Raw genomic sequence first — 15,615 nt, 5'->3', positions numbered from 1 at the left:
ATCCAGACAGCCTCTTTTCGTATTGTCATTTTCCCTATTTGATTTGGGGACTGTGTTTCATTTTCATTATGCTATGCAAGTGATAACTCTACAACAGCGAGACGAACACAAACGTCCATGACGACCAGGATTCGAATTTGGATAACGTGGTGGAGAGAGAGATATTACTGAAAAGGGTCAAATGTCATATTTGTTGACTGAAGATAGGAGCGTGTACAACGCTGGGGGGTTAGCGCTCGAATTCCTCCCCCTTTATTCATTCATTTTTTAAAAAAGTTCGATCCTTAGTGCAAAAAGGAGAGTTAATGGACCCAAAGCAATGGGAGAAAGTATCTTTTCAATTGGTACCGTCCACCACCAAGTAAATGGTGGACTCAGGGCCTTTTAAGAATTGAGATGGTCCTGACTCTGCACCCACTTGATAACGGATCGGATTAGTTAGATACATAATAATCGTAATGAAATGAGTCAGCAAAAAATCTCTTTCCTTCCCCATGCTTTGCATAAGATTGAACATATTTTTTTCTGCCAAAAAAATAAACCTCTAAATTATGAAAATTAAATATCATTTCTTCTCTTAATTACAGCTGTTCGATTCGGACGAGTGCCCAAACGGGAAAAAGCCCGGATACTGGCTGCCATGCAGCAAAGTACACAAAATCGGGGTCAACAGCGAGCCCTCGCAACTGAATTGGATGATCAGCCGCGCCTACTAGCAGCCGTGCTACGTGCCCACATGGATACATGTGAATTTACAAAAGAAAAAGTCTCAGCTATGCGTCAAAGGGCACGAGAGTGCCCATCATATTCAATGCCAACACTATTGGTAAGTAGACACATATACACCCAACAAAACATTCAAAATAAATTACACATTGATTTGGTGCGTACGTGCTTCAATCGCTCTGAAAATCATAAGAAATCTTTAGCATGCCTTCCACCTACCCAAAAAGATAACATCATTGACAAAAAGCCACTCCACGCTATCTAGTTACTTGCTACTCTCTTCAGCAGCACCATATTTTTTGTTTAACCTTTGTTTGGTGTTTTATTTTTCCTTCAATTCACTAGTCTCGAATGCATACAATTTATGGCTTGGCTACGGCTGGCCCGACTCACCATAGTAGTATATACGTCCTTCGAGGTGTTCGTGAAATGATGGCGAACAAACGGAACAAACCCATGAAACTTGAAAAAGTTTAGAAGAAGACAACAAAAAAAGCAAGCAACGGCAATGGTCTTGACCTGACCTCTCTTCCGTTGTGGCAATGTCCCTGTGAATAATAATATTGTATGAATGTAGTCTACTTTGAAAATGAGGAGAAAAAAGTACATAATGGAAGCATAGCGCTTAGTTATAAAAAATTTACAATAGGAAATGGATGAGTTTGGCAGGGGCGCGGGCACAGGCAGGAGTCGAGAAACTAGTGAGTGAGCTAAGATGATAGGAGCCTGGGTGACGCAGAACTGGTGCTGCAATCAAGTGGCGTCTACTCTCTCGTTCAATGTAATGGCCGCAAAGTTTCATATTAGTCTTCTGAATTTTTTTCACTTTCCATTTTGGCTGAATTTTTTGTCTCTACAAATTTTTTCATTGGCCGCAGAAATGAAGGTAAAGACTACTGTCTACCGGTATATGGCTTTGTTTGAGGACATTTCGGAAAAATATGTCAATGCTCCCTTTCGAATGATATCAAGATTTTGTTTTTATGCTTATAAGTCGCGGAGAGATAATATTTTATTTCCGAAACGGCAATGATGAATTTTTGATGATTATCGATTCTGTAATGTGGTTTACACTTTTAAGCTGGCGCTTCCTATGAAAGTAGGGACAGTATCCAGCTTGTTGCGTGGGTTGTATAATAGCTGGCAAGGAAAAACTCATAGAGTGTACTTGAGAGTCGTGCAAGTCATGGTAAATATGATTTCATTTCATAATCAGCGTCCTTAGTGTCTCGGCAAGGCCAATGCCACACAAAATTCTTCATTTCCGAGCCTGTTACCTTTGCCAACCAATTTTAGGTAGCATGTTTGAAACCTCATCCACTAGGTCAAGTGCAATCTGTTTTTTTTCATAATTATTTTTTCATTACCTGTTCAAAGTCACTTCGCAGACAACAGGCACGAAATCCATGACATTCGATACTTTAATTGATACGAAAATGGCAGCAATGCTACCAAATTACTTTTGCGCTCAGTACTTTTGTGTACAGGTTCCCGTTTATTCGTAAAGTCTAGACGTGCTACTAACATTACGTTGTGCGCAAATTTGAATAATAAAATTCAGCATTATTCCGGAAATGCGCGTTGGCTTGGCCGTTAAGCAGTGCCAATTCTAAGAAATTGAAACTGCGCCACATTTTAAAGACGATCCGAGCTCCCGATCAGTGAGTTCTCCTATCAGCGAACTGTTGCAAAGTATTGTATCGTATACACACTCTCAGATTGCATAAATTGAACTTTGCGCCAAGTCTCAGCGCTTTGTAATATTTTAATTCTGCTGAAAGCGAGAATAAATAATGGAAAACAACATTAGTCCAGACACACATGTGGGAACTTTGTCGCAAACACCATGAGCCACAAAAGCTGACGAATTGTTATTAGCAAATATCAGTTTCAATGTCAACCGAACAATCGGTATCGTACACAGTCAGAACGATATGGCTTCGAGGTGCGGAAACAGCGCCTTATTCTCATTCTAATGAATCATAATCGGCCAATCTCAATGCCAAATGGCACAGGACATTTAATGCAGAGTCATCGAATTCTGATGAGTCAATTGAGGTGGTGGTCTGGCCGTTGAATATGGCATGCATCGCGAAATTGGGAATACCAGTGGTTTCCGCTGATCAGCGTCTGTCACCGGGGCCTAGAACATTTGGCATTGAAACAAGAACACGCCACGGTAGAGCCCGCTACCACCGCCGTCCCGTTATATCGAGACCGCGTTGCCAATGCCTATTATCGCCTTTTCTCATCACCGCCGCCTCATGTGCAAATAACTCGCGATTGTGACATGTGTGTACTAATAGCGTTTATTGAGTAAACTTTTGAACAAATGCCAAGGTCATGATGACATCCGCAGTCCATATATACTACAGACTATTCGCGCCACCAATACTAAACGTTGTTCTTCCACACACTAATGTGGCTAATATCGCTCGGCCGTGTACCGGTGCTCTCACATAGTAACAGCCAATTGCGAGGGAATTTCGAAAAATGTTTAATATTTAAAACTGTTTGTAATGCTTTTGTTATTTCAGTAGTGCTCTGGGCACGTCGGCCAAGCTAAACCCATGCGCACGCAGATACTAGATAAATGTGTGCTTCTCCAGAAAACTGAGCCGCGTGACAGAAGCGCTGGGATACATAGCAGGGACCGAAATGGGTACCTTTCGATAGTCACAACAGAATCATTGAGTTTTTTCTTCTACTCCGGTTCTCCGCACTTCGACGTCATGTTTTTTTCTGAAAGTGATTCAAACACGTGCCATCCAATTTTAACAGCTTGAATAATATACACGTACATGTTCGAGGCACATAGGCATGTTGAGGTGATTAGAAAAAGCTTCTAGCTCTGAGCTAGTCGCCCACATCCCACACTTGATCCTCCTCACCTGTGAGCTGTTTCCAATAGACGGAAAAGAGTCCAACACTTGACCAAATAGTCAAGGTGAAACTTGAATTCAGATATTCTCAAATACTCGGATAATGTTCTGTACATCGCAGAAAAACCGGGGGCTTGAGCGAATTTCATCGCGAATCGGCGGAGATGGCTGGCAAACGAGTGACATGACAAATTTATTATTGAATGATTATCATGATTGACTCGTGGTGGTTCAGGTCTACAAACGTATTGGTCCGAGCGTTGGGGTGTAGTGGTCTCTGAGCAGCGTATTATGCGATTTCAAGGTTAAAAAATAGCTCAAAACAAGGTCAAACCGCGACACAATGTCACGTTGATCAATAGACGGACAGACAGACTCGGAGTTGAATGGAGTAGCGCCGTGAAGAGCCATGGAGCTTTGCGACGCGAAGCTGGCTTTGGATGCTACGAATTTCGACCTTTGGTGCATTTTTTGTGCAGAACTCTGAATGAATGCCACGGCCGACCTTCGGAGCACGATATGAAGGCAAAGTAACGGACATTTGGATCGCTGTAGCGTCTCAGCATAAAGAGATCTCGTTTATGACTTGGATAGTGAAACATGTCTGGGACATTGGGATCTCTTGCAATTTGAGATTCTGGGCTAATAATTGATGCAAATTGATGGCGTGGCCGCCAGACGTTCTTGACGGGCTAGTACGTGACCAGACGAATTTAAATTTACCACAATTCTCACGTATCTCGCATTCATCCTTATGCAATATTTTTCAGCATCCCCAAGATGTCTATGAAATCAACAAGTTCCAATCCAATAATTCCATTTCATTTAAAATCGCTTGCTCGAAATTAATGTCTGCAATAAATACAAAAACATATCCAATTTCGCGATCGTCGCTATCGCCACGAAATCTAGCTAACTCATCGCTTCTGTTGTTTCCATAACAAATTTTCGCGCTTACATTTCCTAAAATAAATTTTCCACGAAATTCCAACGCGCACATGTCTGAGCTGTGTGGAAAATCGAGCCCGCTCGTCCAGCAATCGAAATCGCACCACGTCCATTGCGCTGGAATGGAGCTTGCTCCATGCGCTTATCGCACAAATTGTTTAAAGCAAATACACGGGCCGCTCGTCATTGACCTTGAATATATATAACGTTGGTATGATATCAAAATGATTTTGGGGGAAAAAACTCGGGACGCCAATTTTAGATTTTGGCGAATGTGGCGTCGACGGTGAAACGAGGACCACTCGCCAAATGGCCGAGAGCTGATAACATTTTCATGTTGAGGTAATGAACTTGAAATTTCTTCGGAGTTTCTTTTTTTTCTGCGGAATTGGAATGTGCAGTATCACTTCGCATCTGATTGATTTGGGCAGTATGGGTGATTGCATAGCCGGCGATCGCGCACGGCTACGGGAGGAAAAAATGTTACATTGAGACCCAAGGACGAGCACCACTTTGCTACTGCTTCTGGCCGCATTGCGGTAAAAAGAGTTGGCTCCACTGAACGAGGTGCTCACTCAAACAATGACATGATATATGCTAAATAATAAGTTATTCAACAAATTACGGAAACAAGAGGCAGCCTGTCATATTATAAAAATCATGAGTGAATTATAATGAAATTCCGCTCAATGTCAAGCACTGTGTGTACAATACAACACAGAGGTAGAGGCAAGCAGGCCAGTCGCAGTCGAACGATATGATTTCCGTGTTTATATCTGTATTGTGTACGCTGTTTCACATTTTACCGTTTTCCATGCTCATTTAAATAGTTGTTGACCGCCAACCGTCAACCGCACGGCTGTGTCTGGTTTGTGACGAGCGATGACGAGCTTTGCAGCAATAAAAACATTTCACAATGCCCATTGCAGCTGGAGCGACTTTGTTTGGTTTCTTTCTTCCAGGCGATATGTTCTCGAGTTCTGAGAATTTCTAGATCGACTAGATCGCCCTTGCTTGTCCTTCGAAATTATCAGCGACTGTTGTTTATTTTTAATGGGCCACTCGAGCTATTAATGGAACTTGAAACGAGTCGGTGTTAAGCACACAGCGGACGTGGTCTCATTTCCACGACCTTCTACGTATCTAAACACACCACCGACTAATTTCAAACAATTCATTTTCCCCTACCAAACACGTAGCCAATTCCATTGATTTCTCTGGATACTTGTCTACAGTCATATTTCCATTCCCATATTTGCTATATGGAAAGTAGCGTTCATGTATTTATCCTTGAACTCGCGTGCCCATTGCCTAAATTGTGTTCTACACTCTCTCCCCAACAAGCGGCATCGCATTGCCCGAAAATCATGTTTCCAACCTCCCACAGCAATCTCGGTGACTATGACTATTCTTCTTCTATTGTTACTTATCGTCATGAGAAAGACACTCAAGGTCTCCCATCGTTTATTATTCTATTAAATTGAGACGTGCGCAAATCCATTTCAATGGGAAGGGCACTCCCAATATCTCGAACGCAACAGCAAGGGAAATCGATGCCCACCTTCTTGCCGGCGAAGCCCTTTTTAATTCAGTTTCTAATCTCTGTTGTTTCGAGAAATCCACATCTACTTGGTTGCCGGGGCTCATGTGGGAGCGGGCCCAAAAGTCAATTATTGCGCATTTGAAATCTTTACGACTGAACTTACCGGTCTATACTCGGAACACATAGGACGCAAATGTTTGGATGCTCACATAATTCACAGGAAAATGTCGAAAACTGGAGCCGCGTGCCAGCTTGTCTTTTTTTGTTTCCAATATAAGAAACACACGCAAATAAAAAAATATGGAATGGGGAGAAGCGCAAAGCGCGGAGACGCCGGGAAGCATTTATTGCACGAGTATGAGGTAGTTGGAACCTTGAACTCTAGTTCGTCGACCTTGGGCTGTGATAATGTCTACACTCTCAGCACTTGGTGCCTCGTCATGCGTTCTTATCTTCCTGTAGAAGTCAGAGCTCCACCGGGGCAAAGCTTTTTATTCTATACGACGACAAAGCATGCGGAGAGATTGTGACCACTGAATTGTACTTGACGTGGAAATACATAGGACGGGTGGTTGGTTGGCCGCCTCTTCATCTTCCCAATTTCAAGCTTAACGTGTCCCATCCCACCGGAGCTTTTGCCATTTACTTAAACGGTCACATTGCTTCTATATGGTGTGCGACTGTAGCTTATGTGAGCGACGTTGTCATCCCCCCAATTGTAGCGTGTGCTCCCATCGGCTCTCGGTGTTGGCTGTATCTTATATAGTCGGAGCTGTGTCAGTCTCAATGTTGTTTATCGTTGACCTTGATTCGAACCTTGTGTGCTCTTCCTACGCAATATCATGACTACCGGGAATTTTAGATGATGAGCAAATGGAAAGGACATCGCACTAGAGGTCAAATTCAGAACACGACCAAGGCTGTTCTGGAAAGACAAGGCAAACATGGGTGGCAAATGTAATAATGTGGGCATTAAACCTAATAGGGTATGAGAGCGAAGTAAGGCAAGGACAACTGAACCTTCATATATTATTATCAGGGTGGAGAGATGTTATCGTTTTCGAGTCCTTTATAATATATACAAACATAGAATCACTTACGTGCAGCGTCAATCTTCTTCTCCATTTTAGATGTTAATACCGTTGCTAACCAAATCCTTCTTTCTTCATTACAGGCATGTCCGCTGAACCCCGCGCCGGAACTTCAATCCGAGCAAGAGTTCTCACAACGATTCGCTCATGTCATTCGTGGTGTGATTGACTTCGCCGGAATGATCCCTGGATTCCAGCTGTTGACGCAAGACGATAAATTCACATTGTTGAAGGCAGGCTTGTTTGATGCCCTTTTCGTTCGATTGATTTGCATGTTTGATCCGTCGATAAACAGCATAATTTGCCTGAACGGACAAGTAATGCGTCGGGACGCTATACAGAATGGAGCTAACGCTCGATTTTTGGTTGACTCGACGTTTAACTTCGCTGAGCGTATAAATTCGATGAATTTGACCGACACTGAAATTGGTTTGTTCTGTGCAATTGTCTTGATTACCCCGGATCGGCCAGGATTGAGGAATATTGAGCTGATTGAGAAGATGTACACGAGGCTGAAGGCTTGCTTGCAAACGGTCATTGCACAAAATCGGCCGGATCAGCCGGAATTCATGTCTGAATTACTGAAGACGTTACCTGACTTGAGAACGTTGAGCACCCTCCATACCGAGAAGCTAGTAGTATTCCGCACGGAGCATAAGGAACTGCTGAGGCAGCAGATGTGGACTGTCGATGATGATCAGATTTCGAAGAGTCCAGGCTCAAGTACGTGGGAAACAACGGTGGAAGATGTGGCGAAGTCACCGCTTGGATCGGTATCAAGTACAGAATCAGGCGATCTGGACTACACGCAGACATCACTTGCATCGTCTGCTCCATTACTTGCTGCTACGTTGTCTGGCACTTGTCCTTTGAGGCATCGAGCCAATTCTGGATCTTCAGCCGAAGACATTGACATTGTTGGTTCTCATGCGCATTTGACGCAAAATGGGCTGTCCATCACGCCCGTTGCTCGATCTCACCACTCACATTCCCACTTGAACAGCGGCCGGTACCGCAAGCTGGATTCCCCGACTGACTCGGGCATCGAGAGCGGCAATGAAAAGGCTGAATCGACCAAGACTGTAAGTAGCGGCGGCGGATCGTCTTGCTCAAGTCCACGATCGACCGTTGAAGATGTTCTGGACGACCAACATCACCAGCACGCACAAAGCGGATCGGGCGCCAGTGTTGTAGGATCCAAGCGTCAAATCGGCGAAGACATGCCAGTATTAAAGAGGGTGCTCCAAGCCCCACCACTATATGATACCAACTCGCTTATGGATGAGGCTTACAAGCCCCATAAGAAATTCCGAGCGCTGAGACACCGAGATTTTGAGACTGCTGAAGCTGATACCCATTTACCACGTCCCACCACTGCAACACCCCCCGTGACAAACAATAGTTGTAGCGGCAGCTCAAGTAGCTCATCGTCGCAACAGCAACCTCAACCCCAAAGCCAGCTGCATATGCACTTGACCAGGAATACAAACTCCAGCAGCAACACCCATTCGTCCCTGTCGAGCACCCATTCGGTGTTGGCCAAATCCTTGATGGAAGAGCCACGAATGACCCCAGAGCAGATGAAGCGCAGCGACATCATCCAAAACTACATCATGCGGGAACAGCCTACGTCCGTCAATGGTCTGCTCGTTTGCGCATCCAGCTCACCCACTTCGTCCACATCTTCCTCGTCAACGAACTTGAACAATTGCTCGTCATCCTCGACGACGACAATAACGCTATCATCACCACCACTCCCACCTCCACATGCGATGCGATGGCAGGGCCACAGTGTCATTACCACCACAACGCTGCGCAATCAATCCGCTTCACCAGTCAACAATGGCGTGAACAGCAGCAGTTATTTCCAATCGCCACATTCGACGTCGATTTCATCGTCGCCCCGTGCATCGCCATTATCCCGTGTGCAATCGCCTCGCCTCATTGAACTTCAAGTCGACATTGCGGACTCACAGCAGCCGCTGAATTTGTCAAAGAAGTCACCTACGCCACCACCGCCGCAGCACCAAAAGCTATCGCAAACAAAGGTCGTGACGACTGCAATCCAACGATCTCCATACCATCATCCAGTTGCCGCCGACATTACAGTCACAACGGCGACAACGAATTCCGCGACAGGTGCTCCAGTCCCTCCTCCGCAAGTGCACAAAGTTCTGCTGGAAGCGTAACAGCCGAAGCGACAGAAGCCACTGCAACAACAAAGTTCTATGAAAGTTCAAAAGTTTTGGGATGGCGTTGAGATTTGGCGCGTTTAATGCGTTTCTTACACTGGACATGCAGTCGCCTCCCTTCTTAGTCATATTTTGTTGTTTCCTTCCATTCGACAAAGATAAATCCAAAACATGTGCGTTCTGTAGAGAGTCCGGCGCTAGAAATTTACTTGTCCGTTTATCGATCGGGTCGCAGTCGCGGCTGCAAGCTCAGCCACGGCTGGAGGTCCGAAGTAGCCAGCGTCTCGGCCGAGTGACAGTCCTGATCCGGCTGGAAAAGAAACAAACATCATCTACCGTTGTCCTTTCATGTCCTTAGTTCAGCAACGTCTCAACCAATTTTAGCAGAGAATCATTATTCATCAAGGAATACAATATTATTAAAAAGTTGTACAAAAACATTCAATTAATTGATAAATTATTTTATAATATAAATAAGATTAGTGGCAGAACCTATTATAAAGATTGCATAAAACATTGAGAAAAAACAACACATTAAAGGTAAAGTTAAAGTAATTATGTTAGCTGTAAAAAGTACTACATACAAATAAGCGTAGGGAAGCATCATGGAGTTATATATTTCTCAGATCTAGACAGTTAGACTAACGCGTAAGTTGTACATAGACAGATACAAAAGCAACACACTAAGAGAAATATTTAAAAGAAAAACGTAAAGTACGGAGCAAAAATATATATAAATTGGATTGAAGTAGTGAAAATGGAAAGATCTCTTCCTTTTAAATGTTTTAAACTATAAATTATAATTTAACAGCAAGCTAGCGTGAGACTTTTATAAAAAGTGTCTAGAACGTTCGAGAGCCGCCTGCCACCCAGTGGGGCGAACAGAACGATATTTTCAAAGAAATTTGGAAGTGCGAACATGTTTTGAATAAACGTTTATTTTTAACGTTCAATATATATTATATTCTACTTTATATACAATTTTACATCCTAAGTAAGCGCTGTAAATATTTTTAACTCTAAAGTAAAACTCGGATCGCGAGTAAGCATACATACACACAATGAAAATTGAGTCTTCAAACAAAAATTCAATCAAATCAAAATAAAGTTTCTAAATATACTTTAAAATTGTTTTTTATGAAAACACTCTAAGTTTTATTTTAATTTAATTTATTCAAAGTGTTTTTTATTTTTAAACCGTAGATTGTATAAGTTTTGCGTGCGCATTACTTCTATGTATACTTAAAGAAATGTTAAACTTTTAATTCCGTTTCTTGTTTTCCTTAGTCTATGTTTTCTGTTCATTCAATAAATCACAATACAAAATACAAAGTAGCAGCAACTTTTTTGTGTTTCCGTTTAGTCTCGAGCCGAGCGTGTCGTCTCTGGGGAGAGTTGGGCAAGGAAGAAATTAGGAAGACCAGCGTTCTCTTGTACACAGATTAACAAATGATTTTACCTAGCGGCAAGATTCAATTTAAAATAGTCGAAAAATTAGATGAACTGCGAACAGCAACAAACATTTTTTGGATAAGATAGAACAGTGATCGTGGGAAGAAGCGAGAATGCAAAAATGATGTTGTAAATAGTAAGCTAGAATATGGATAGCAATGTTGACGAAAAAGTGAAAAATAGAGAATTATAAACTTAATATACAAACAACAAAACAAACCTATATACACCGAAAAATTCTAATAAAACGTTAATAAATAAAAGCAAAATTATATGTAGTAATTTTTGTGTGTTGTAATTCTCTTTATCTGTTTTCCCCAAGAGAATGGACAAAGAAGAGGATAGGCAGGAAGGTGGACAGCATGGTCAGCTAACATTTGAATTGAGGAACGGCAAATAGGCGCATTTGAATATTTCACTCCGAAAATAGGCCTGGTAGAGCTCGCAAGGTGTAGCGAGCCCCAAAAGCTTCATATTCTCAAGTGGGTGTGCGCACCATCAACAAAAATTTCACACCTTTTCTACCTGGGACCGCGAGTTTTGCATGATTAAAGTTTGTTTGGGTTTCAACCTTTCTTCAACTACTGTGTTCTGTGCCCCCTTTCTACTTAATATGAGGACGTAGATTATTTAGGAAGAGTCCTATTATACCCCTTCAAGGTTAACAGTTGAGGAAACGTTTTATATTATTGCAGGCATCAACTCGACTTGAGTAGAGAGAAGAGAAAAAAAACATTTAACCAGTAGGTACAACTGGCTGGGCGAATACGTTATTGAAAACGTTAGGTTGAAAGCGCATGGCTATAATTTAAAGAGCCCATTTATCATTCGTTATAGTTAGTAGGGACTATACCAGCCAAAAACCTCTCCAAGGGCTAGCATAACATAGCACAATATTTCTTTGGGACTCAGTGCGACTTCCCTTGATACTAAGGATTGACATTTCCAAACTCCTTATATTTGATATGGGCCAGAAGCAACCGCGGTCGAAACAAGTGTTGGATCCTCCACATGCACCTATGTAAATATCTATCCAGGTTTCCTACTGCTTCCCCACACATGAAATCGACTTCAAATAACTCTATACGACTTTCGTTTATCTATCATACATTTCCCTTCGCTCAAGTATTTATTATCTTTTCTCTGTGCAGTAACGAAACAGAAAAACATGGGAGTGTTGAGTAATTGTCTCTTGGATAGCATTTTTAATTATCAATAATAATTTAAAGCTGGGTAGAGTGCAACTAATTATTTACTATTTACACAAATATTAATTGTAATCCCCTCTCCGGGGGGAATATTCTCAAATTTTAATTGGGGCTACATACGTGCAAAAGTACATTTATATCATATTCTCTAATTTCTCTATAAGTAACATGTAAAAATACTATGTATTATTCGTAAGAGCATTCATACATTTAATCTTGATTTTACAATTTTCTCACTGCGGAAATTTCAAGACAGATGAGTGGATATGAATGGAAGTAAGAAAGCAAAAGAATCGAGCAAAGAAGAGAGAAATCACAATCTTAGAATCGAAGAGCTCTTGTTTTCTGATTATAAATTTATAACATTCTAGAAGGTTTAATTTAACATTACTTCTGTATTATTCTATCAATAGATGTAACGAAAAATGCGATAAAATATAAAATAGATTGTAATGCAAACTGTGTAACTGGTGGCAATGAATGGAGCATGGATTATTGTGAAAGAATGGGAAAATATTACCTGCATGGTAAAAATAAATATTAATATGATATTTTCAAAATATTCGTGTTTCAATTTATCAAGGGACATTTAGATTTAAAGTGTTGGTCCGAGTGGATGACAGTCGAAAGTTATCTGCCATTGCAGGAGAAAATTACTTTTCATCCAGCAGCTGCTGTGTATGGATCATGGTGTTTCTTTGTTACTTTGCCAGCGTTGACAAGTTTAATGGAGTGTTAAAATGTTTGCTCTGGTTTCCCATTTCACAGCGTCAGTCAACACGTGGTTTTTCAAGATGTGGGTTGGCCCCTGTTGTACGGGTTCGTCAAAACAAAAGGGACGCATAGCAGCATATCGACAAACACTCTTTTCTAGGGTTGGTAGATAATATATTTCGCCCAGATGAAACCAGGGCAAGCCTGGCTAGTATTGATTGTTTTTGAAGCCTTTAAAAACCTTAGATTAAGTGGCATCAACGACGCCCGATACCACCAAGAATACCAGCGACTTCGCGATAAACGAAAAATTGAATAAGTTAGGCTTAAGAGACTTCATACCTCAAAGCTACGAGTTCCCCGCTACAATAGTAAAAAGGATGTCCATTTCTTACATGGAGGAACAAGTCCTTGAAAGCATTACACCCCTATTCAAAGTGGTTAGGGTGTACTGACTAAACCGAAGAAATCTGGGAAATATCGGGGAGTCTCTTCCATCAGCTACAGTGAAATTCAGGATCTGATCTCCCCTAGAAGATTGAAATTGATTACACGCGGCTAAGTGTGGTGTACTGCATTCCGAAACCACAACAATGTGGCTAGTGTGGAAGACTAGGTCACTCTTCTAGCCATTGCAAAGCAACACACACGCGTACTATGCGGCAACCCAGAGCACGAAGTCCGGGACAAATCTGGTTAAAAATGGATTGAATATTTGCAAGACAACAAAATAGTTGCCATTCAAAATGTAATTATTGGAGAAATCTAAAGGAATTCGGCCAACTATTATGATATGCTTGGTTCCAATTTAGATACAACTTTCCCTGGTTACTTCCACGAGGTGCATGCGCGCCCCACGGCTACCGTCTCCAAACAAGCGGCAACGGTAGGAGGTTTGCGTTCGAGTGGTAGATCCTGAACTCGTTCGCGGTTCGTCACTCAAAATGGGCGATCGGGTAGTCGTGCGTCGGGGACCTCAATGAGTCCTGCAATTTGCTGACACCACCGCATCTTTGCTCTCAAAGGAATGTATCAGCTGTGCACGTTCACGGCTTCAAAAAACTGAACTTGTTTGAAGCTCCGCCGGCGGCTACCCACAACGCAACTCCACGCCGCTTAACAATATTCGATCCCTTGAATAAGCGCCATTGCCTGATTGACACAGGTGCATACGTCTCAGTTCTCTCGGTATCGTGGAATCAATGATTTCGCAACAACTCAAATTACCGGCAGCAAATTCTTCAACCATATACACTTACGGCTACAGACAAGTAGACGTAAGTTTGCGACTTCGACGAACGTTCCCATAGCGTTTCGTTGTAGCAGATATCAATAGTCCCATATTCGGCGCAGACTTCACAGGCCATTATTCTTCTTCAAAAATACAGGAGCACAGCTACCGGAAGTAGTCTTTCGCAGTCAGCTAAGTATGATGTACAGCAGCACATCCGCACTACTGGCTCTCATATCTTCTCGAAGGTACGTCCATTACCACCCTAGAAGCTCGTTATTGCTAAGAAAGAATTCGCCACACTTTTAAAGGAGGGTTTTTGCTGACTATCAAATAGCTGCTAATCCTCTCCACTACACATAGTCCCAAAGTCCAACAGCAAATGGAGACCATGTGGCGATTACAGACGTCTGAATGCTCAGACCATTCCAGACCACTATCCCATACCACTCATCCACGACTTTGTGCACAACCTCGCTTTAACTGTCGTGTTTTCACGACCTTGGACTTAGTCAAGGCGTACCCTCACCTCTCTGTAGCACCAGAAGATATGCCGAAAACGACAATACGTCACCCTTCCCACTCTTCGAGTTCACACGGATGCCGTTTGGTGTGTGCAATCCGGCGCAAACTTTTCAGAGGTTCATCCACTCTGTCCTGCGAAACTTTAGCTTTTGTTTCGTCTACTTGAATGATGTTTTGGTTGCCTCTTCTTCAGAGTCTGAGAATTTGCAACATTTCGAATGCATTTTTCAATGAAGAAATCAAGAAATTGAATACAGCTCAACAGAACTACAGTACCTATGATCGTGAGCTATTAGCCATGTACATGGCAATAAAGTACTTCCCATACTCCCTAGAAGGCAGGCCTTTCACAGTGTGGCGGACCACAAGTCTCTTACCTTCGCTCGTTAACACGTTCAACTTCCAAAATATTGCGAGAGATCTCTGAGAAGGGACCTAGGCCTTTTCGCAAGGAAGTATTCCATGCAGTACACGCTCTTACGCACCTAGGCATTCGGTCAACCAATCGCCTTGTGACTAATAAATATTTCTAGCCATCAAAGAATAAAGATTTAAACTCCTGGGCCAGACAGTGCATCGTGTACTAGAAGTGTAAAGTTACCAAGCATATACAGAAACTTTTTGACACAATCTACATCGATATTCTTGGCCCCTTGCGATTCGCATGGCTTCAAGTATTGCTTCACAATCATCGAAAGGTTCGCACGGCGGCCTGAAGCAATACCTCGATATTTCCGCACAATAGTGCGTCGAAGCACTTTGCCGTGAATGGATCCCACGCTTTGGAGTTCTGGCCGAAGTCATTACTAACCAGGGAATGCAGTTCGAGTCTACCCGGTTTTCGGAGTTGGGGAAAACTCCCGGGCTTCAAACGTCCCCGGACGACTGCGTATCACCCGTAATCCATGGGGATGCTGGAAGTCTGGCATAGGACATTGTTATAATGGCACACCATGACCCTTTGTGGTCCCAAGTCCTGCCCTTCGTTTTACTTGATTTACGTACTGCCCATAGTGAAGGGTTTGACGCCAGCTTTGCCGAGTCAGCGATCCTGTGTTCGATACCAGGTCAGCCCTTTCCACCACTGGGCTTTTGCGTTTGCT

The 15,615-nt window shown here is 42.6% G+C and overlaps 1 protein-coding gene across 8 annotated transcripts in view; it reads left to right on the top strand.

Annotated features, from left to right (window-relative positions):
• Window positions 1-10,724, top strand: part of LOC119648869 (ecdysone-induced protein 75B, isoforms C/D) — a 180,297-nt gene extending 169,573 nt beyond the window's left edge. For all 8 annotated transcript variants that reach the window (XM_038050760.1, XM_038050759.1, XM_038050758.1 and 5 more), the window contains 2 exons: window positions 588-826; window positions 7,274-10,724. In XM_038050760.1, coding sequence (XP_037906688.1) covers window positions 588-826; window positions 7,274-9,379 — 2,345 coding nt within the window. In that variant the 3' untranslated portion in view covers window positions 9,380-10,724. The remainder of the gene's footprint in view (window positions 1-587; window positions 827-7,273) is intronic.
• The last annotated feature ends 4,891 nt before the right edge of the window (window positions 10,725-15,615 follow it).

The sequence above is a fragment of the Hermetia illucens genome, chromosome 2 (genome assembly GCF_905115235.1).
Source record: "Hermetia illucens chromosome 2, iHerIll2.2.curated.20191125, whole genome shotgun sequence".
In the NCBI taxonomy this organism is placed as follows: domain Eukaryota; kingdom Metazoa; phylum Arthropoda; class Insecta; order Diptera; family Stratiomyidae; genus Hermetia; species Hermetia illucens.
The sequence above is the reverse complement of the archived record's forward strand: the minus strand, read 5'-3'. Positions and strand labels throughout refer to the sequence as shown.